Below are 22,763 nucleotides of genomic sequence, written 5' to 3'. Positions count from 1 at the left end.
TGGACACGCCATACTCTGCACAGGCACCGCCTTGCTCTGCGTAGGTGCATTTTATTCCACACGGAGTCATCCTTGTTCCTTAGACTTCACTCTGTTCTACCCGTCTTTTCCCGTGTAGTGCAACGTGATGTGACTTGATCCTGGTGACCCATCGACTGTAATTAAAATTCACCCCCCCCTCACATCCTCACCAAGTCAAAAGTGTGCTTTTCTCTTTGAACATGTTTGCTTAAAAGCAAGGTGGGACATGCCACTGCCCTTCACATAAGGCCCTCACACTCCTGTGAAATGAGTGATTAGTGCACCCCAGTTTAGCAGTAGCCAGCTTGGCAGGTCCCTGGGCCCCCTCTTGTGTCTGTGGGGCTGAGATTCTGCTCACAGTGGAGACAGCTGTGCTGCCCTGAGAACCCACATTTAACCGCAGCAACCTCGTGGACACCACAGCCATGCTGGTCCCGTGTTTGATCTACTGAGGTTCCCACAGAATGGGGCTTGTGGTGGGGTCCCACCCTCCTCAGAACCTTGCTGGGGGAGACCAGTCCAGCAGTCTTTGCTGCGCAGGGATGCTTAAATGTAATCACAGTCAGTGCCTGAAGAGGCCGTGAAGCTGCCGCTGAGCTCAGCCGTGCGCTGGGACTGAGTGCAGCTACCTTCACCTGGCACCGGAGTGAAGCACGGCAGAGTGTGCCACGTGTGGGCCACGTCCCAAGTCACCCTCGGTGACGCCCAGGCAGCCAGCGTGCTGATGGAAAGCTGTGTCTGAGGTCTCCCACAAACAGCAGGAGGACACGCAGTGCGACCCTGCACCCCCTCAGACATCCTGGGCACATGTCGGGAGGTGGAGACCCACAGTGTCAGTCATGGGAGTTCCTCTACCTGGCGGGAGGACTCTGCCTTTTGACAGACGCTCTGCCTTGAGAGGCCACACTCTTTAATCCCTGCCCCTGCTAACTGTGTAGTACAGGTGCAGTGTCTTCACTGCACCCTCATGCTTCAGCTTCTGCCGTTCCCATCCTTAATGCAGCTTCCATCCCCACTCCTCTCATGTGCTCCTTACAGATGCAGCAAACTTGACTCCTAAGATCTGCCCCCTGTTCCCAGAGGGAGAGGCAGGGATGGAGACCTAAAGGTGGCCGGGACCGTGGCCTTGGAGGTCCAGACTGGACCTAGACCCGTACACTCGTGAGTCCTGACAAAAGCTACCGTGCGCAAATGCACAAGCACCCGAGGGCCAGCGGGGGCCACAAGCGAGGTCCCACCAATCCCCGCCTTGTTCAGTGTTACAGGAGGTGAGAGCGGACACCATGGGAAACCTTTTGTAAGGTCACAGAGTTCCAGGCTCACCTAAGATCCCGGCAGCTGTGAGCACCTCCCCGCATTCCTCCTGTCTCTGGAATGAGATATCAGTGAGATCAGGCACAGAGCACATCTGGAGGACTGCAAGGAAAGCAGCCCAGCTGCGCGGCGGAGTGCGCTAAGGCAGGGAGTGGCTTCCTGTTTTTTCTTTATTTTCTTTCTCTCTTTTAAGACACAAGGTCTTGCTGTTGCCCAGGCTGGTCTCAAACACCTGGGTCCAAATGCGCCTCCCACCCGGGTCTCCCCAGATGAGTGGCTTTTTGCGCCCAAAGGAAGGCTCAGGGTATAGTCTCGCCGTGGGCCACCTCCACTGTGGCCCCTCTGGGTGTGGAGGTCCAGAAACCCAGAATTCAAGGGTGCAGTGGTTTCAGACGTTTTGATTAAATTTTCCATTTTCATTTTGACTCGTTGCTCAGAGCTGTTTAACCACTTGCCCACATTCGATCTGGATTAAAAACCGGCCAGATGGGAGGTGTTTCTTCTAGTCCACACTGTCTGTGCCCTGAAAGCGCAACCCACAGGTGGCTACAAGACGCCATGTTGGGATTCACCAGGCAGGCTCTCAACTGGAAAACAAATGCCTTTTTTTAATTGCATTTTAGGTTTTGGGGTACATGTGAAGAACATGCAAGATAGTTGCATAGGTACACATGTGGCAGTGTGATTTGCTGTCTTTCTCCCCTTCACCTATATCTGGCATTTCTCCCCATGCTATCTCTCCCCAACTCCTCACCCCCCACTGTCCCTCCCCTATTCCCCCCAACAGACCCCAGTGTGTAGGGCTCCCCTCCCTGTGTCCATGAGAACAAATGCCTTTTTAAAATTAGTATCTCCTGTGGTGAACGGGTCACAAGAACATCAGAAAATGTGGAGGTGCCGGGTGTGGTGGCTCACGCCCGTAATCCCAGCACGTTGGGAGGCCAAGGGGTGCACAACACCTGAGGTCAAGAGTTCGAGACTAGCCTGGCCAACATGACACAACCCCATCTCTACTAAAAACACAAAAATTAGCTGTGTGTGGTGGTGCATTCCTGTAATTCCAGCTGCTAGGGAGGCTGAGGCAGGAGAATCACTTGAACCTGGGAGATGGAGGTTGCAGTGAGCTGAGATGGTGCCATTGAACTCCAGTCTGGGTGATAGAATGAGATTCCATCTAAAAAAAAAAAGGAAAGAAAAGAAAAGAAAGGGTCGGGGAGACCGGTGGAAATGGTGGCCCTGTGGAGGAATCGTGGGTCACGATCAGAATGACAGGTGCACTCTGCATTCACCGGCATTTCAGCTACTCTCTTCCGATATCTTCTTTCACTGCTTCAAATGCCTGAAGTTGTTTGAATCATCTTTAGCATCTTTAGCTTCTTGGCAACTTTTGTCAAAACAGGAGTCTCTTTAGATTAGTGGGCATTATATACAACCTCAGAAAGCAATTCTGCAAATATCCCATTGTTAGATTCTTGTTCTTTAATTCCTGCTGAATCAAGGAATGGCTTCAACAGTGGTCTGTCCTTTGGAATGGGCCCTGAGAAGGAGCATGAATCTTGCTAGTATATTACAGAAAACAGATTTGTTAGCTTGAATAATGGTATCAGCAAATACATTTATTATAGTCCTATTTTCTAGCTTTGCATCAAAGAAGCATTTTTCAAGTGTTATTTTAGGTCATTTAATACATTAAAAACACTACAAAGAAGTTCATGATCATTTGACAATAACTTGCATATATTTTTAACAGGGTCTTGGAAATTTAGGAATTTTGTATAGAATACAGAGGTAAAAGCAAGCCTCTCTCCCACTGTAAGCTTAAACTAATGTCATATTTTTATGATATGCAAATGTCAGATAACTATTTTCAGAAAAAATTACTCTTGATCATGTTGTAATATTTCTAAAAGGGCAAGTTATTCTCTAAAAGGATCAAAATAATTTCAAACACTTCAAAAATCTTTCTAGGTGTGACAGATACACCCAGTTTTGAGTCCCCTGTATTTACACACCTGTGGCTGGTCTTACACGTTTCTGCCTTTCACCGTGACCAAAGGAAAGAATGGCATTTCCACGCTCACTTTCTGTTCCAGGTGATCGGCTGGTTACACCTGCTCCTGCGTCCTCGGGCCGCTCAGCAGTCCTCCTGATGTGTCCCCACACCTTCTCTCCTTTCTCTGCCTGGTGGAAGAATTGTTGTTAGGACCGTTCCATTTAAAATTATTACTTGGATCAGAATTATTTCTAACCCCTCTATGAAAACAAACGTTTTCACTGAAAATGTGTCTGGGCAGCTTCTCCCGTGAGCAGCCACCAGCACTTGGGGGGCCCTGGAGTTTCTCTCTGGGTCCTCACAGCCTTGATCAAATAAAGCAGGCAGGTGCAAGTTATAGGAATTACCCATTATTTATGGCTTTTAGATACTTTGTGGGTTTAGCTGGTGAGAAAAGTTTTATTCCACTCACATGGACAAAACCCAACCAACTGTCTGGGCTGATTAAATTCACATTGTTGCATGGGCACATGGCCGGCAGGAGGAAAATTATGAAATCTCAGCGCCCGTGCCATGGAAACTGGGCAAACAGCCCCTGGGAAGAATGTGGAGAATAGGAAATTGCAATATTTCTCTTTGTATTTTCACCACTGACAGTTTTATCCTTACATCTGCCCCATGGTGGAGCGTCTGGGCCAGTCCCTCTCCCTGTCTCCCTGTCTGTTCCCTGCCTCGGAAGCCATGTGAAGTCTGTGTAAGTTTCAAGGACGCAGACAAGGAACGTTGACCTTACGAGTGACTAAAGATGGGGTGGGAGCAGCGATGCAGGCAGAGAAGCTGCCACCAGCCATTTGCACAAATCCAGTGTCGGGGCATTGCGGCTGTTTATTTACCCAGAAGCCGCGGCATCCGAGGCAATACGTGGTTCAGAAACCAGGACTCAAGTGAGAAGCCGCAAAACCCCCACAAACACAGCTGTGACAGTGTTGGGTGAATTACTGTTTTTTGAGAGTAAATTGAAAAGCAAAACCATATTCTTTCCAATTATCTGAAATAAATATTGCATGCAGTTATTTGAAAACAAATTCTTGCCTTCTCCTTTGGAATCTGACAGTGTTTGTGAGTCCAGGACTTTCTCTCTCTGCTTCCCACTTTTCTCACCGAGGAATCTTCTCATACGCAGCTCAGCACTCCGTGGAGAGCCAGGAAGGGTCCCCAGTTTCCCGGCATGAGAAGAAACAGCCACGCCGTGTTATGCGACAATTCTCCAGGACCACGGACAGCAGCACCGCTGGGGTCAGGACCCTGCCACAAACTCATCCACAGCAATCACTCTGCGTCTTCAGGTCTACCCACCCCTGGCTATGGCTGCTGGGACGTTTTGGTTTTCTTTTCTCTTTATATGTGCTTACTGTGCCCGTACATGTGTTTTTGTGTTTCAATTTATGTACAAATGTCAATTTTTTGGAGAGAAGTCCCTGCTCCACCAACCACTTCTCTGTGAAATTGGAAAAATGACTTGACATTTATCTTTTTGGTCTGTAAAATGAGAATAATAATATTCTATTAGTGTATGATGACACTGGGATGATTCACGAACACACTTTGACAAGTGCCTGGTATACAGTAAGTGCTCCATTAGTATAGATTGCTATTCTGATCATGTCTTGTGTGCTTTGGCTCCTGTCTTGTTCCACCACACATTTAGCATGGCCTTTAGGTGCATATGGTTCTTTGAGATGATGGTTGATCTTTCTCTGTTCCATGTGCATACAAGGACACTCCACTGATTTGTGAATGAGGACGCTTACTGGACAAGGATTAGCACGGAACTCAGTTGCCCTGCCAGAGAGCAGGCACCCTGTGTCTTCACCTTTGCATGGGGAGTAACACAGCCTGCACAAATGCAGAACAAGAGCTCAGAGCAACTCTCCATCTCATTCTCCCATTCCCAGGGCCAGAGTTCACATACTTTTGTTATATGATCTAATAAAAGGCTCAACTCTTGTAGTATCATTCAGAAAGGACCAGTAAACCTGCATTTGTAAAGGTGTTCAGAACCCGAACACTTTCCAATAGATTAGGAGTATTTAAATACTATCATTGCTTCGTTAAGTACTGGCTTAATATGTACATTTTGTCTCTTCAAGAGCCTTGAGAGAATTTTTTAAAAAGAGTGTTTTAAAGGTTTTAAAATTTCTGGTATTCTATCAATTGCTATGTGCTGGTCAGCTTGGGTCGCCATAACAAAATACCATAGCCTGTGGCTTACACAGTGGAAGTCTCTTTTCTCACCGCACTGGAGGCTGGAAGTCCAAGCACAGGTGCCAGCGGGTCGGGGTCTAGGGAGGACTTCTCCTGGGGGCAGCTGCCGTCCTCCCGCTGAGTCTCACATGGTAAAGGGTGGGCAGTGGGAAGAGGTCTCCTGTCTGTTCTCATAAGGTCACTGATCCCATTCGCACGGGCTCCTCCCCTGTGACTTAATCACCTCCCAAAGTGCCTGTCTCCAGACTCCATCAGAGTGGGGATTAGGGCTTCCACTCAGGAGTTGCAGTCTACACCATGATAGTTTCCAGGACCTTGGGCACTCAACAGGTAACATTTATTCCGTTAACGCAACTCAGCTCCATCCCAGCAGCATGCGACAGAATGAAGAGAAGTGAACTTGGAAGGATTGACGCTTCAAATTGGTAAGGCTGAGGGTCTTCCTGGAGCCACGGTTGAGCCACTGTGTCCAGCAGGGCATTTAGGGTCTCATACGTCTGAGGGGTCACAGTGGCCCTGGCTTGTTAATATGCACAGGGTGCCCTGGTCACCCCTAAAGGCAGCTAAGAAGACTGCATGGGAGTTAGGGCAATTACTCTGAACCCTTTCTTCTTTTAAATGAGTTTTAATTAAAAAACTTTTTTAAGAGACAGGGTCTTGCTCTTTTGCCGAGGCTGGAGTGCAATGGCATGATCATCACTCACTGCAGCCTCAACCTCCTGGGCTCAGGGGATCCTCTTGCCTCAGCCTCCCGAGTGGCTGGAACTACAGGTGCGAGCCACTGTGCTCAGCTTCCAAGTGATTCTTTACGCTTGCATTCTGGTGCCGCATTCTTAGGCCCGTTTCTCTTAGCTGAATTCCTGCCGCTGACTCCAGAATTTCCACCAGGATTCCGTGTCACTGATACTCTATTTCAGGCTTCTAAGAACACCGTCTCTGCTGGCTTTTAACACCTTGTGTTTTCTCTGGGAAGAATGTCTTCTTCAGCTCCAAACCCAGTGCCCGTCTGCTCTAGGCTAACTCTCACCTTCTGCTCTGGGGATGGGAAAAAGAGGGAAATTAGGACTCTTCAGCGAGCTCTGTTTCTCTTTAGGGGAGGTGCTCAAGCCCTGTGATCCTCGGTGCCATGTTTTGATTGCCCAGGAATGGAAGATTATAATCTGTCTGGTCTTTTCTGTTTTCAATAGCAGGTGAGACCCTGGACTGGTCACATTCCCTCTTCACCCTGCTCCCCTCTGGCTTCTGCAAAGAAAGTTCATCTGATTATGAGTTAATCAATCAAATTAGTTAATGACTGCATGTTGGCTGAGTGCCTTCTGTGTTTACATATTTTATTGTTTTTTCACTTATCCAGGTTCTCTCTCCCCTATAATTACCTGGTTAAACTCTATCTGGAGTCTTGCTTCTTACAGGAAGCCCTCCCTGACTGCCTGGGGTGAGGGCATGGCCCTTTCCCTGGTGCTGGGCTGTGCTCCACCTGAGTCCCCACTGTACTATGAACTCTATGAAGGGAGGACAGGTCTTGATCACTGCTATCCCCGTCCCCAGGATAGCACTTGAGAGGTGTAACTAAGGTGTAGTCACTGATAAGTGATCAGTGATTACCAGTTTGAGGACACGAGCAAACGCTGATACACTCCTTGAAAACAGTGAGCAGTCTCTTGTGTGATAGTAACGCCGCCTCCTCACACCTGTGTGTTTCTTGGCATAACGTGTATGCATTTGAATTGAAAATGTACTTTTGGTGACGTCACTGAAATCAGTAAATCATCTTTTTTTTGGATGCCATGTTGGCCTGTCGTGCTCTGCCAAGTTTTTTTTTGTCACGTATTTTTAGTAATATTGAGAAACTTGCTATAATTCATTAATTTTTTCCAAAAGTAAGCCATAAGATACTCTAGATACCTGTAAGTCTGGATGTAGATGAAGTGTTTTCAGTTGCTCTAGACCCGGGGTTCTCAACAAAGAGTGATTTGCCGCCTGGAAGCTGTAGTGGTGCTTGGAGACATTTGGTGGTTCCACCTGGGGAGGGTCAGAGGGTCCCTACTGGCATTGAGTGGGTGGCGGCCTGGTTCTGCTGGTCACCCCACGGCGCAGGGAGCCCCCACAGCAGAGAATCAGTCATCTCCGCACTGAGACAGAGAGGGTCTTGTCTATATCGTTTTAACTCATCAATGACATCTCTTTTTTTCCTTTTCTTTTCATTTAGTCAATTACAAGTGATAATGATGTGTTCTTCTCTTGGCTAAGATGGAATCGTTCCACTCACCCCACTTCCCCCTCTTACAGGTGAACGATCCCAGCCGTCACACCGCAGGCAAGCATGAGCCCCCGAGGATTGCCCTGAACACAGAGGGGCCAGGCCAGAGCCTTGGGACTTGAGGAGTGACACGGCAGTGAGTCCCCTGGCATCCCTGCTGCCTCCCTCACACCTGGGACCGGGAACGGTGCTGCAGACACCCCTTAGCCCAGAACTGCTGACAGGTACAGACAAGGAATCTCCAAGAAAAGCAGCTTCCCTAAGTCAAGGGTGGCATGGGGGGGATCTAGCAACAGGAAATCACCCTCCAGCCTCCGGCCACACACAAATTGAAAGGCGGAACCCCCTCTTTCCTCCTTGAGAGTTCAGCAGGTGGCTGAGTGCTCTGGTTGTGCTAGGCAGCACCTTCGAGGCACAGGGACTTCCCAAGTCCTGGCTCAGCAGGACCCACCAGGCAGCTGGGCTCATGCTCCACTTGAAAGCAAGCCAGCAATGGGTTCAGCACACTGGTTTTCCTGGGTCGGGGCAGTGATGCTGATGGGGAGTGAACTTCTTCCCTGTTCACCCACAGCAAGGTGAGGGGTGCGGGGGCTCCATGTGGGAGACAGACACACGGCCCCACCCAGTCCCTGTGCTGCATCTCAGCGTGTGGCCAGCCTGCTAAAAACACAAACCTTGGTAGGACTCAGACCACTGCGCTGGTGATCACACGAACGTACCCCTCAGATAAAACAGCACGCGCAGACATGAGCGCAGGCAAAAGGGTGAAACCTTTAAAAAGGTCAGTGGGTTTTGTTGACGTTAATTTAGTGTGATAATGTTGTGTGGTGATGCTGGAGGGGGTCACTGGGAGAAACCGGGCGAAGGTATGACTCAGAATCTCTCTGTTCTCTTCTACAACTGCTTGTGAATCTATAGTAATCTTAACATTAAAAATGTGAAGAACTATAAAAAGAGCACAGTTTTTATTTTTGTAGTTTCTGGGCTGTAGAAACTGCTGTGGTTACAGTCGCTGGCCCGTCCCTGCTTCCAGCGCCAACCTGGGCTCTCTCCGGCTGCGGGCTGTGTGGCTAGGATTTGCCACAGCACAGCACCAGATGTGCTGGGGTGTCCGGCAACCCTTGTTCAGTCACAGCCTCGCCTGTGTAGAGAAAGTGTGGAAGCAGCATCACGGTGCAAAGCCTGCAGAGGGTTTCACTTCGACAGTAGGTGTAGCTTGATTTAAAGCCCCTGTCCGCCCACTATGGGGCAGGATGTCACTGTGGGGATTTTACTACAACTGAAGAATCGTGGGATCCAGTTGTGGTCGGCCACTGGCTGGGTGCCCCTGGGTACACCCCTCACCTCTCTGGGCTGTAAAGGAAACAGCCGAACCCCAGGAGCCAGCTCCTCAGTCCCCTTAGAAGAAAGCGGTCTACGATTCTGAAAATCCTTGAGAGTTTTTCTGAGGGATATAGTCTCACTTCTACCAAGCCCTGTTGTTGACCCAAGGACAACAGGCACTTCCCAGGAATTGCAAACGCCGGCCCAGGTGTAGTCACTTTGGGCCCAATCATCAGCATCATCGTGTTTTTGGATGTCGTGAAACCGGCCACGTGCCTGCATTTCACAGTGGGTCAGCCCTCATGCCGTGGGCTCCGTAGCCTCTGTCTCTAAGAGTCTGCTTTCCTTCTAGGTGCTTCGAGTTGAAAATGCGTAGTCTTTAGAAAACACCTGAACCAAAACAGGGGGCATTTGACTGGCCAGGCAAGCGGTTGCCAATCACACAAGCCCTCCACACACTTCCGTTTCCCCGAAACTCTGGAGCTAGGCAAAGTACAAGTTTGAAAATTCTGCGTATCAGTAGATGAAATATGAGCAGAGAACGTGAATGGAGGCAGAATTCCTGAGGGACCTCAGCAGCTCACTTCACCCACAGCCCTGCTGGGCTCCTGAGCCACGCCAGGTGCTGGCATCAGCTGGGGCCTCCCAGCAATCCCGGGTCTCCACAGAGAGCCCAATGGGACCTGCGTCTTGTAAATGCTGAGGATGATCCCTTTCCCGTCACCCCCTGCCTTTCTTCTGAGCCTCCTCTCATTTCTCAGCCTTGGAAATTTCGGTTTCCCTCCAGGGAGGCCCGGGCTCTGCAGTTGTGGCTGTCCACTGGCCTCCCTGGTGGGCTCCGTGGCAGTCCCCCTGGGAGGTCCTTCCTGCCCACGGCTGACGGCCACTGCCCTGCTTCCCTTTACCTTTCCTGGCTTTGCTGGATCCTTGGTTCCTCACCCACAGGACCGAATGAGGCCCCGAGTCCTTCCTGGCCCAGCTCGCGTTGCTGGCTGGTCACAGAGACACGTGGATGCTGCGCCATCAGCCAGCTCAGGTGTGGAGGTGGCAGATGGCGACGTGCTCGGGGCAGAATGCAATGGACTCAGAATTCCACAGATGCCCAGCTCCACCACCTGCACGCTCTCCCCTGAGCTCGGTCTCGTCTGGAAAAGTCCTTCTGTGATGCTTCCTTAGATGTTTGTTCTCTCTCTCAAATTCCCTTCTCAGTCTGGTAACTTTAAATATCTTTTGAGAACAAACAAACCTATTTTCTCTTGATTGAACTTTAATGTATGCTGTTGTTTTATTGTTGGTTCTGATAGTTTACAAGGAATAGCAGAACGTTTTCCTGCAATTGATGGATTTTTGTCATTATTTCGAAGACGAGTCAGCTCGACCAAGGTGTGAATGATGCTCTCATGGAAGGTTGGCGGTGTCCCTCTTCGCTTGAGGTCTCCCGCGAGAACATTCTATCAGATGTCACGCGAACTCCGGTGTGCAGTCACGCAGCTGCCCCAGCTTCTGCGTGGACCTGTCTGGAGCCGTCCTCAGCCCGAGCTTCACCTTTACAGCCAGGACCTAGTTCTTCTTCATGGGGATGGGCTTTTTGGATTCAATGGTGAACTGGAAGAAAGTTCTCATTGTATCTCAGATCTTCTGCAGTTAATGAAGCACACACCACTCAGACACATACACAGCACACACCCAACACTCACACTACACACTTACCCAACACACGTACCACACACATGCCCAACACACACTCATACATACCACACACACCACACAGCACACCTCCTCAACACACACACAGCACACACACCACCCCAACACACACACAGCACACACACCCCCATCACACACCCCCATCACACACCCCAGCACACACACGTGCATACCCCACAGCACACACCCCAGCACACACACCACACATACCCAACATACACACACACTACACACCCTGAACACACACACCACACACTACATAGCACACACCCCAACACACACATTGTACACCCAAAACACACACACACCACATACCCAACACACATACACATCACACACCTCCAACACGCACACTCAACACAGCCCAACACAAAAACACACACCACATACCCAACACACATACACATCACACACCCCCAACACACATACACACCACACACCCCCAACACACACACCACACACTCCAACACAAACACACACACCACACACTACATAGCACACACCCCAACACACACATCACATACCCCCAAAACACACACACCTCACATACCCAACACGCACACACCACACATCCCAACACACACATACCACACATCCCCAACACACACACACCACACACTCCAACACAAACACACACACCACACGCTACATAGCACACACCCCAACACACACATCACACACCCCCAAAACACACACACCCCACATTCCCAACACACATACACACCACACACCCCCAACACACACCACACACTCCAACACAAACACACACACCACACACTACATAGCACACACCCTGACACACATATCACACACCCCCAAAACACACACACCCCACATCCCCACACACACACCACACACTCCCAACACACACACGCCACATACCCCCAACACATACACACACGACACACTCGTGGCCACCATGTCCCCGTCCTGCCTCCGCAGTGTCCAAGCAAAGGGTGAGTGCATGAAGCCTCAGTGACCAAAGCCATGTTTCACCTCCGCCACTGTGCAGTTTTTAACGAATTAATTTTGTCCTCATTCCCTGGATGCGGAAGGCTGCCCGAGTGCCTGAGTACTTCTGTGAACACACAACAGATACAAAGAGACGACAATGGGCTGGAGCCTCGGACCAGTGTGGGCCTTCGTCAGGGCCGGGGAGGGCTGAGACTTGAGAGCGCCCTGCGGACTGCGGGTCCCAGGCCTTGGAGGAGATGCCCCCTAGGCAGTCACCCGGCTGTCTCCTGCAGGTGGGCAGCTGCTGGCACACGTCTCGGCAGAGATCACGCACCCCGAGTTTTGCTTTCTCTGTGAAAACAACCCCGAAAGCACGCTTCTTAAAGTTCCCACACTAAAAATATTCAGGAGCCACAATTTACAAAAAAAATCTCTTTCACTGCTCAAAAGCACTTTTTTTTGGTAATTTATACTAAGCCCTTCAGAATGTCATATTGGTCTTTTATTAGTAACCTTGACAATATGATTAGGCTCCAAAAAATGTCTACTTGTTAGTGAATAGCTTTCATTCTCTAAACTTTAAAGAGGCTACTCAGCTATGACCAACTCAGGCTTCAGTTTTTAATTTTTTGCAACAGAAAAGCACAGATGATAGTAAAATATATGTTTAGGTCAAGCAGTTAATTAAACTTACCTGGTACCAGTTAAATCAATGTGGCAGTCATGTACATTTATTTTAACAAACCATTTGGATGCCATAATTTGGACAGAACTCTTAACTTTCATTTTCTGGATTAGAGTTAACTTTATAATCATAAAAAAAATTTTGTTAAAATATAGAGAAAATGTGATTTTTAGAAACATTTATTTTCTAGTGACAAAGGCTTTTGTCCTTTTAAACACTATTTCCTCTTAATCGTGTGTTGAAACCTATTTACATTTTCTTTAAATGCAGCTACAAATAGCGAAAGGAAAGTCGCTAAAGTTAAATGGAGACGAACCTTTACTTATTTTGATGACAAGAAGGAAGGAGATGGTGAGTTATATTGATCGAAATGCATTTTGAAAATATTGACCAAGCCCAAGGGGCAAAAAAAGAAGGAAAAGAAGAAAAAGAAAGAAAGAGACAGAGATTCAGAATAAGCAAAACAAAGCAAGTCTCCCAAACACCAGCAACCCCAAATCAAAGCTCAAACTTTAATCTTCCGAGAGATCTTGTTGTGCTTTTAAAAAGTCCCTGATATTTTTATGCCCCCCTCCACCCCATCTCTTCACTGCCCACATGTTATTTAAATGCTGATGATCTTGTTCACGGTAATTTTGATGCGCCGCTGCAGACATATAATGCTCCCTCTTTTAATAGGTGCAAAGTGAGTTATTGTCACAAAGCAGATATGAAAAAAGGCCGTGAAAGGGAATCTTGCCTAATCTCTGTAATGCGGGCTAGGGAGGGTGCTAACGTGGTCACCTGAATTATGCATGTCTATTGTGTTCAAATATCATAAATCGGTGCATGAATACCCTCCAAATCATTTTCAGTTCGTGAACATTTATATACAGCGCTCTTGAGCACTGCAAAGACAATTAGTCATATTTGTATGCCGGAATTAATTGAGAGTGAGATGCGGGAGGCAGAAGGAGAGAACAAAGAATGCTTTTTGTCAGTTCTTCCAACTGACAGGGATAATTAGATATATGAAATTGAAATTCCTCAGCAGGGGGTTTCTGTTGACAATGAATTTTCTTTTGATTCCATTCTGTTATTCTTTTATGCTGTCATCTGTGGTAATTTGTTATTCAGCTTGAAGCTTGAGAAAGCAAAGCATTCCGCTTTTATGAGTAGATGATGTCAGTTTGTACACTGCTGGGAAATAGATATTAAATGTAATCTTTAAACTAAAAAAAAAAAAGAAAAGAAAGGAAATAAAATAAATCAGTTAAAGAGACAGTGTGCTGTTTACCCAGCCTGCAGAGAAGAAACTTCATAAGGCACACTCGGAACTTGTTCCGTGGCTTTTGAAGTTGTTGAAGCTCCATTAATCTGGGGCTTTGACTGCGGCTCGAACTGTTCTTCCAAGAGGATGCAATTCAATGCCGGAAACTCAAGTATTAAGGCCAAAATGGCGCCGGCGTGGCTGCACAGAACGCGGGTCTTCTCTTGCTTCATCTCCTGTTCACCTGCTGCTCTGTTCTATCTGCTCGACACCAAAGGCTCCTTCACAGATCCTCTCTCTTCCCTTCCGTCGGGATCAAATGCTGTGGGCTTAAAGAGCATTTGCAGAAGACTCGAAGAGCACCTTAGACCAAACCCCCCAAATACGGCCTGCATGGATCATTTGTCCAGGCTGACCGGCAAACTGGGTTGAGAGTATTTTCCACATTAGACGTCAGGATAATGGCCTGTTTAGGCTGCAGCTTATTGACTCTTCTTCTGCAGGGTGGGCCTGCTTGGTGTTGGTGTAGCAGAGACCTGGTCCCCACCTCAGTCCTCGGACTCTTGCCAATCTGTGAACGGCGGGCAAGGTTTCCAGTTCCGTGAGCCCCTCTCTCATCTCTAAAGAGACAATTGGGATCACCACCCCTCACGCTGCTGTGAGGAAGGATTTAGTATAATGCCCAGGAGGAGGAGGAGTCGGTGCACCTGAAAACTTAGATTTCTGCACCCCGGCCATATCCATCCATCCCCTTTCCTTAACTTTCATTCATTCCTTCACCTCCACTCCCGCCCACTCATTCCTTCACCTCCCACTTCCACCCACTCATTCCTTCACCCCCCACTCCCACCCACTCATTTCTTCACCCCCCACTCCCACACACTCATTCCTTCACCCCCCACTCCCACCAACTGATTCCTTCACCCCCCACTCCCACCCACTCATTCCTTCACACCCACTCCCACCCACTCATTCCTTCACCTCCCACTTCCCGCCCACTCATTCCTTCACCTCCCACTTCCGCCCACTCATTCCTTCACCTCCACTCCTGCCCACTCATTCCTTCACCTCCCACTCCCGCCCACTCATTCCTTCACCCCCCACTCCCACCCACTCATTCCTTCACCCCCACTCCAACCCACTCATTCCTTCAACCCCCCAACTCCCACCCACTCTTTCTTTCACCCCCCTACTCCCACCAACTCATTTCTTCACCCCCCACTCCCACCAACTGATTCCTTCACCCCCCACTCCCACCCACTCATTCCTTCACCCCCCACTCCCACCCACTCATTTCTTCACCCCCCCACTCCCACACACTCATTCCTTCACCCCCCACTCCCACCAACTGATTCCTTCACCCCCCACTCCCACCCACTCATTCCTTCACACCCACTCCCACCCACTCATTCCTTCACCCCCCACTCCCACCCACTCATTCTCCTTCACACCCACTCCCACCCACTCATTCCTTCACCCCCCCACTCCCACCCACTCATTCCTTCACCCCCCCACTCCCACCCACTCATTCCTTCACCCCCACTCCAACCCACTCATTCCTTCACCCCCCACTCCAACCCACTCATTCCTTCACCCCCCACTCCCACCCACTCATTCCTTCACCCCCCACTCCCACCCACTCATTCCTTCACCCCCCCACTCCCACCCACTCATTCCTTCACCCCCCACTCCCACCCACTCATTCCTTCACCCCCACTCCAACCCACTCATTCCTTCAACCCCCCAACTCCCACCCACTCTTTCTTTCACCCCCCTACTCCCACCAACTCATTTCTTCACCCCCCACTCCCACCAACTGATTCCTTCACCCCCCACTCCCACCCACTCATTCCTTCACCCCCACTCCCACCAACTGATTCCTTCACCCCCCACTCCCACCCACTCATTCCATCAGCCTCCATCCCACCCACTCATTCCTTCACCCCCCACTCCCCCCCACTCATTCCTTCATCCCCCACTCCCACCAACTGAATCCTTCATCCCCCACTCTCACCCACTCATTCCTTCACCCCCACTCCCACCCACTCATTCCTTCACCCCCCCACTCTCACCCACTCATTCCTTCACCCCCCGCTCCCATCCACTCATTCCTTCAACCCCCATTCCCACCCACTCATTCCTTCACCCCCCACTTTCACCCACTCATTCCTTCACTCCCCATTCCCCCCACTCATTCCTTCACTCCCCACTCCCCCCTCATTCCTTCACCTCCACTCCCCCCACTCATTCCTTCACCCCCACTCCCCCTACTCATTCCTTCACCCCCCACTCCCACCACTCATTCCTTCACCCCCCACTCCCACCACTCATTCCTTCACCCCCCACTCTCACCCACTCATTCCTTCACTCCCCATTCCCCCCACTCATTCCTCCATCCCCCACTCTCCCCACTCATTTCTTCATCCTCCACTCCCACCCACTCATTCCTTCACTCCCTCACTCCCACCCACTCATTCCTTCACCCCCCACCCCACTACTCATTCCTTCCTCCATCCCTCCCACCCACTCATTCTTTTAAAGTGTGGGTATTGTCCAGTATCTAAGGCGCCATGCTTGATCCTGGGGTTGGAGTCCTGGGGAAAGCAAAGGTGGTCATGGTAGGGCTTGGGGTCTGCTGAGGGTTTCTGAAAGCGGAGTTCCAGCACCAGCTGGATTCAGATTGCCAACGAAATTTGTTTAAATGCTGTTTCTCTGGCCGGGTGTGGTGGCTTACTCTTGTAATTCTAGTGCTTTGGGAGGCTGCAGCAGGAGGGTCACTTGAGGCCAGGTGTTGAAGGCTGCAGTGAGCTGTCTTCAAGCCATTGCACTCCAGCCTGGGCAACAGAGCAAGACTCTCTCTCTAAATACAGAAATAAGTGTAAATAAGCTCAATTTCATGGATCCCTCACCATGTTTACAGAATCAGAGAATTTAGGGCAGACCACAGAAGTCTGAATTCCATTACTGTCCAGGTGCCTTTCATACATGTTAACACATGTGGATCATCTGCTCCCCACATGGCTCACATACACATTAACATGTGCAGATCATCTGCTCTCCATGTGGCTCACATACACATTAACACGTGTGGATCATCTGCTCTCCATGTGGCTCACATACACATTAACACGTGGATCATCTGTTCTCCACATGACTCAGACATTAACACATGTGGATCATCTGCTCTCCACGTGGCTCATGTCCATATTAACACGTGTGGATTATCTGCTCTCCACGTGGCTCACATACACATTAACACGTGTGGATTATTCACTCTTGGTAGGTATCTGAGTCTCTTGGACTGTCTCTCCAATTGCAAGAGTGAATTACTGCTTCAATATTAATTTTCTACAGAACTGGGAGGCAGACACACTCTCTCCTTGCTTCTGTTTTATTAATGAAAATGTTCATGGTGGAGCTGACATTTATGGGGGTGCCTTTGTTGTTCCATGGGCACAGGTGTCAGCAGAGGTATGCGGTTTCAGATGGTGGCACCGTCAGGGGCCTGGATGAGAGCTATAGCAGAGGCTGATGCCAACAGCGGCATGGGAGTCCCGGGGAGTTGGAATGGGAAGCGAGCAGGCACTGGGGATTGGACTGTGTTTTCCTGCAGAGTGTCCCTAACGAAGAACGGAGATGGGCAGTGGGACACTGTGGCCACCTCCATCCCATTTCAGGATCATGATTAGAGAAATACTGACTTGGATGGGTGCAGGGGCCCCGTGGATCCCCGTTTCAGGATCATGATTAGAGAAATACTGACTTGGATGGGTGCAGGGGCCCCGTGGATCCCTGTTTCAGGATCATGATTAGAGAAATACTGACTTGGATGGGTGCAGGGGCCCCGTGGATCCCTGTTTCAGGATCATGATTAGAGAAATACTGACTTGGATGGGTGCAGGGGCCCCGTGGATCCCTGTTTCAGGGTCAAGATCAGAGAGACATCGTCCTTGCATGTAATGCTCAGATTTCTCCTTAGGCATGTCTCTGCACACGTCACAAGGATTCTGGCCTTCTTCTTTATTTTTTTTCTTTGTACCTGTGGTTATTCAAGGAGCATCCTCACGTTCTCCTGCCTCTGTGTCTTCATTTCATCCACGTCTAGTCTCCTCAGAGTTTGGAAGGCTGCTTGTTTTCCCAAAGTGAAAGTTCCTTAATGAAAAACAGCGCCCTGGTGACCAAATTAAAAAGAGCAACAACACAAAACTCTAATTTTCATCAAAAACAAAAGCCTCATGGGGCATTGGCAGCCTTGTGCATGCAGGACCCCAGGGATGATGGTGCTGCGTGAGAGGGTCTCAAAAACAAGGAGATGTTTTCAGCGCATTCTAGGAGAGATGGCCAAAGACGGGAGAGGCTACCACTGGCTGAGACGCACGACTGAACACAGGCCCGTCTTGGGGAGCATCCTGGGAGGATCTAACAAGCAGTCCATCATCTTCTCAGAGAGAACGAGGTAGAAGATTGTTGTGAACTGAACACAAGCCTGGGAATCTCGTCCAGCGAGAGGGTCCCAAACCTGGAAGAGCTGGAAAAAAAGGAGATAGAAAAGGCGAGGTCTGGAGGGCTACATGTGCTATGCTCATGCAGCAATTTTATTTCTGCAATGTGTTTCATTATATACTTTTCTGAAGTTAAAGTTGTTTACACCAGATTAATGTACTTAAGTTACAGTAAGCAAGTTACACCCAGTAAGTAAGTTAAGCGCAGTAAGTAGGCTACGCCCAGTAAGTAGGTTACTTCCAGTAAGTAGGTTACGCCCAATAGGTCAAGGTAAGTAGATTACAGTCACGCCCTGTAAGCCATGGTAAGTAAGTTACAGTTACACCCAGTAAGTTACGGTAAGTAAGTTACAGTTACACCCAGTAAGTTACGGTAAGTAAGTTACCAAGTGTAAATACTTAAGTTAATATTTTACAGTGAAGGTAACAAGGGTCCAAAATGAACACAATCAAGCAATAAACCATAACAAGCCAAAAGTGGACACAATGCCTCCCAAGTCCTCATATCCATAAAGTAATGTCTGTTAATTATTTAGAATAACATAGTCCCTCTCTCAGTTCCTGCTTTCCCTCAGCTCGACTCCCCCAACCGGGGATCTGTGTCTGGGCTCAAGCTCACCGTATGGCGAGGCCCATTTCCTACGGGCCTCACACGGGAGCAATCCCCACAGACGATGACACCCGTATCCCCTCACAAGGCTTTTTAAACAGTGCGATCAAATCGCTGCACTCCTTTAGAGATGAGCTGGTGTTGTTCTGCTTTTAGTCGCACGAGCTAGGGGTTGAGAGGTGAGGCTGGAAGAGCTTGGGTTTTCTGGATGGTCATGGGAGGTGGGGAGCATGGGGTCACCTGCACTCATTCCTGAGGATAATGGAAACCCGTTCACTGCCAGTGCCAGTCGGGACCGTGGTGGGCTCCTGGGATGCTGTCGGTAGCATCACTGTTCACAAAGCTTCCCTTCTCCGGCAGAGGCTGGGTGCCGGGTGGTCAGAAGAGACTCTGGACAGGGAAACCCGGTTGGCCACAGTGGACATCACAAAGTATTCAAAGAAATTCAGTATGAGGCAAGCATCACCCTCAAACCCCTCCAAGAAGGGCAGCACAGCTCAGATTAAATTAGCTGCATTTGGATGGCAAAGTTGTTGTCTGTTCAGCGACTGTGAGAATCGTGACGCTTTGACCCTGCTTGTGGCCAGCCAGGTAGCTGGGATGAGGACCATATCTGCAAGATGAAGTCACGACCACAGGTGGGCTGATTGATAGAAATAAAACAATCGGGATCATCCGCCCCAGAGAAGAGAAAGCTGAAGAAGCTAACATGGTTCAATGGTAGTCTCTCATCAACTGTGAACATTTTTGTAGATATCCCTCTACGACAGAATAGGAAAAATGTGACTTAAATTTTAGCAAGAAAAAGTACACTGAAAATTTCCCAGCAGCGCAGTTTACCAGGCTAAGCGTGATTGCCACAGCGTCTGCCGATACCTGAGGTCAGCAGCGTGACTGCAGAGCAGCCCGCGATGGTGACAAGGGCTGGGAAGAGCCCCTGTTCTCCAAGCTCAGGGTCTGCCAGGCGAGGAGAAACTGGGACAACTGGAACCAGTGGAACCAGAGAACCACAGCACTGGCTTCACGGTCAAAGCTGTGCTGGGGGCAGAAGGGAATCTCCAGAGCCTGGAGGGCAGGAGCGCACCGAAGGGGCTGATGTTAGGGCTGGTCAGGTAGGCCTCGATGGATGTTAAAAAGTTTTTAAATGGGGAGAAACCAGTTTGACTATCAAGGACATCGGTGGAGAAGTGTCTGCTGGACAGGAGGGGCTCAGGATAGAGGCTTTGTCACTGTCAGACTCAGAGCGAGGGGTGAAGGCCCAGACGCAGACCCAGGCGAGCTCACCACACAGGAGAGAGGAAGGAGAACCTGGAAATCAGACGGCTAAGGTCCGGGCGGGCAGGGGGAGCACAGCATCCACAGCCACCACCAACAGCATTGCCGAGCGCTGCGTGTGTGAAAGAATGACCAGGATTGTCCCTAGAGCATTTCATCTTTGTGACACAATTAAGACAGATCATGTTATCTTAATCTTTCAGGTGTGAAAATGGAGACTTGAAGTTAAATACTTTGCCCACATTCACACAACTTGGGGTTTTTCACCCAAGCCTGCAGATCTGAATAGGGCACAAACACAGCTTGCAGAGGGCCAGCTCTGGGGTGTGCAGGACGATTGTGAAGCTGAGCCCTCTGGGGACGGCGGACAAGGCCAACGAAGGACTGGGCTCCTGAGCTGCCTGCAGTGTGTGGCTGGGCGTGTTCCCCACGGGCAGCTGTCCTGGAAGAGTGGCCAGAGCCAAATCTCATCTTGAATTGTAGCTCCCATAATCCCCACGTGTCATGGGAGGGACCTGATGGGAGGTAATTGAATCATGGGGGTGGTTCCCCCACACTGTTCTCGTGGTAGTGACTAAGTCTTGTGAGATCTGAGTTTTAAGAGGGGATTTCCCTCCCACTTGGCTCTCATTCTCTCTTGTCTGCTGCCATGTAAGATGTGCCTTTCACCTTCCGCTATGATTATGAGGCCTCCCCAGGCGTGTGAAGCTGTGAGTCCATGAAACCTCTTTCCTTTATAAATTACACAGTCCTGGGTATGTCTTTATCAGCAGCGTGATAAAGTAAACGGGTACTGGTAGGGGGTGTGCAGCAAAGACGACTGGAAATGTGGAAGTGACTTCGGGACTGGGTAGCAGGCAGAGGTTGGAATAGTTTGGAGGGCTTGGAAGAAGACAGGAAAACGGGGGAAAGTTTGCAACTTCCTAGAGACCTCGTGGATGGCTTTGACCACATGCTGATAGTGATGTGGAAAACGAGGTCCAGGCTGAAGGGTCTCAGGTGGAGATGAGGAACTTGCTGGGAACTGGAATAAAGATGCCTCTTGTTATGTTTTAGCAAAGAGACTGGTGGCATTTTACCTCTGACCTAGAGACTTGTGGGACTTTGAACTTGAGGGAGACGCTTTAGGGTATCTGGAATATCAACACACGGTGGAATATCAAAAACTCAGTGACACAAATCAGACTAAGTCCCAGGCTCATCCTAGCATCAATTCAGGAGACCCGGGTGGGACCAGCAGCCTTGTTCTTAAGCATCCACAGTGACTGCTGTGGGCTGTTTCATGTGGGGACAATGCTTGCTGGTCCGGTCACCCAGTGTCACTGGGGGCTCCCTGGGGGCTCCGTATGGGGGTTCTCCCCATGGCTTTGTGCTGGGGTGTGCTGGGGTGTGGACATGCTTGGTGTGGGTCCTGATGAAGCTCAGTGGTTGGTGCCTGGCTCTGGAGGGTGCCTACTTCCCATGCCTGGTTCAAATGGACCTGTCTTCCCTGGAGCCATTGGCTTCATGCTCCTTTCAAGACCCCTTTCCTCTGTCTGCTGATCAAATGATCCTTCACCCTTGTCAGTCTATCTATCTATCTATCTATCTATCTATCTATCTATCTATCTATCTATTTGCCACTGATTTCCTGATCTGTCCCTTTGGATATGCATTTAAATATTGCATGCATATGCTCAAAGTCTCTTCTGGTGAGGAAGCTCAACCTGCACAGGGTGAGGGTGACCAGTGAAGTTTAAAGCATGGCTCGGAGTTAATGAGTCAAGTCCTGGCATTCTGGCTTTGGAATGATTCTTTTTTTCTGGAGTGCAGTGATGCAACCTCGGCTCACAGCAGCCTTAACTTCCAGGGCTCAAGCCATCCTCAGCCTCCCCAGTAGATGGGACCACAGGCACATGTCGTTACACCCCTCTAATTTTTTGATTTTTTTGTCTCGCCATGTTGCCAGGCTCCTGGGCTCAAGAATCCTCCCATCTTGGTCTCCCAGAGTGTTGGAATCATAGATGTGAGCCACGATACCTGGCCTGGAATGAGTCTTCGTTCCTCTCGGCCAGTTCTCCATGTGCAAGGGGAGTGATGATATCTGCTTCTCATAGGTTAAACATAATACATGTAATGCTGAGGTTGATTGGGCCAATTATGTATGGAACTAGAAAATAATACGGATCCATAATTCACATTTGTACCAAAATAAATTCCAGATGGACACAAAAATTAAGTGTAAAAAATGGACAATGAAAGTACTAGAAGAGACCATAGGGGATATTTAAAAATATTCTTAGATACAGAAAGATCTTAAATTATCACACACAAATTTAGAACCTAATTGGTAAATTCAGCTACATAACTTTTCTTCTTAGCCAAAAAACAAACGGCAGACTGGCAAGAATGTTTGTAATTCATATCATAGGAAAAGAGCTAATTTCCTTAATACATAAAGTGCTCTTACAAAATAAGAAGAAAAGACCTACAATGCAATGGAATAAGGACATAAGGCATAAACCGTCTTAAAAATATACAAATGGCTCTCCGACAGATGAAAAGAGACATGGATGAATCTGGAGAACATCATCCTCAGCAAACTGACACAAGAACAGAAAATGAA

At 49.1% G+C, this 22,763-nt stretch overlaps 1 protein-coding gene across 1 annotated transcript in view; it reads left to right on the top strand.

The window, feature by feature from the left end:
- The window catches only part of LOC144578847 (uncharacterized), a 35,951-nt gene extending 18,491 nt beyond the window's left edge, over window positions 1-17,460 (top strand). Inside the window, exons 2-6 of the mRNA XM_078346887.1 lie at window positions 4,512-6,783; window positions 7,883-11,839; window positions 11,939-12,130; window positions 14,275-14,372; window positions 17,231-17,460. Of these exons, the coding sequence (XP_078203013.1) occupies window positions 10,566-11,839; window positions 11,939-12,130; window positions 14,275-14,372; window positions 17,231-17,460 (1,794 nt within the window). The 5' untranslated portion in view covers window positions 4,512-6,783; window positions 7,883-10,565. The remainder of the gene's footprint in view (window positions 1-4,511; window positions 6,784-7,882; window positions 11,840-11,938; window positions 12,131-14,274; window positions 14,373-17,230) is intronic.
- Window positions 17,461-22,763: the final 5,303 nt, after the last annotated feature.

The sequence above is a fragment of the Callithrix jacchus genome, chromosome 13 (assembly GCF_049354715.1).
Source record: "Callithrix jacchus isolate 240 chromosome 13, calJac240_pri, whole genome shotgun sequence".
NCBI classification, from domain to species: Eukaryota; Metazoa; Chordata; class Mammalia; order Primates; family Cebidae; genus Callithrix; species Callithrix jacchus.
The sequence above is the reverse complement of the archived record's forward strand: the minus strand, read 5'-3'. Positions and strand labels throughout refer to the sequence as shown.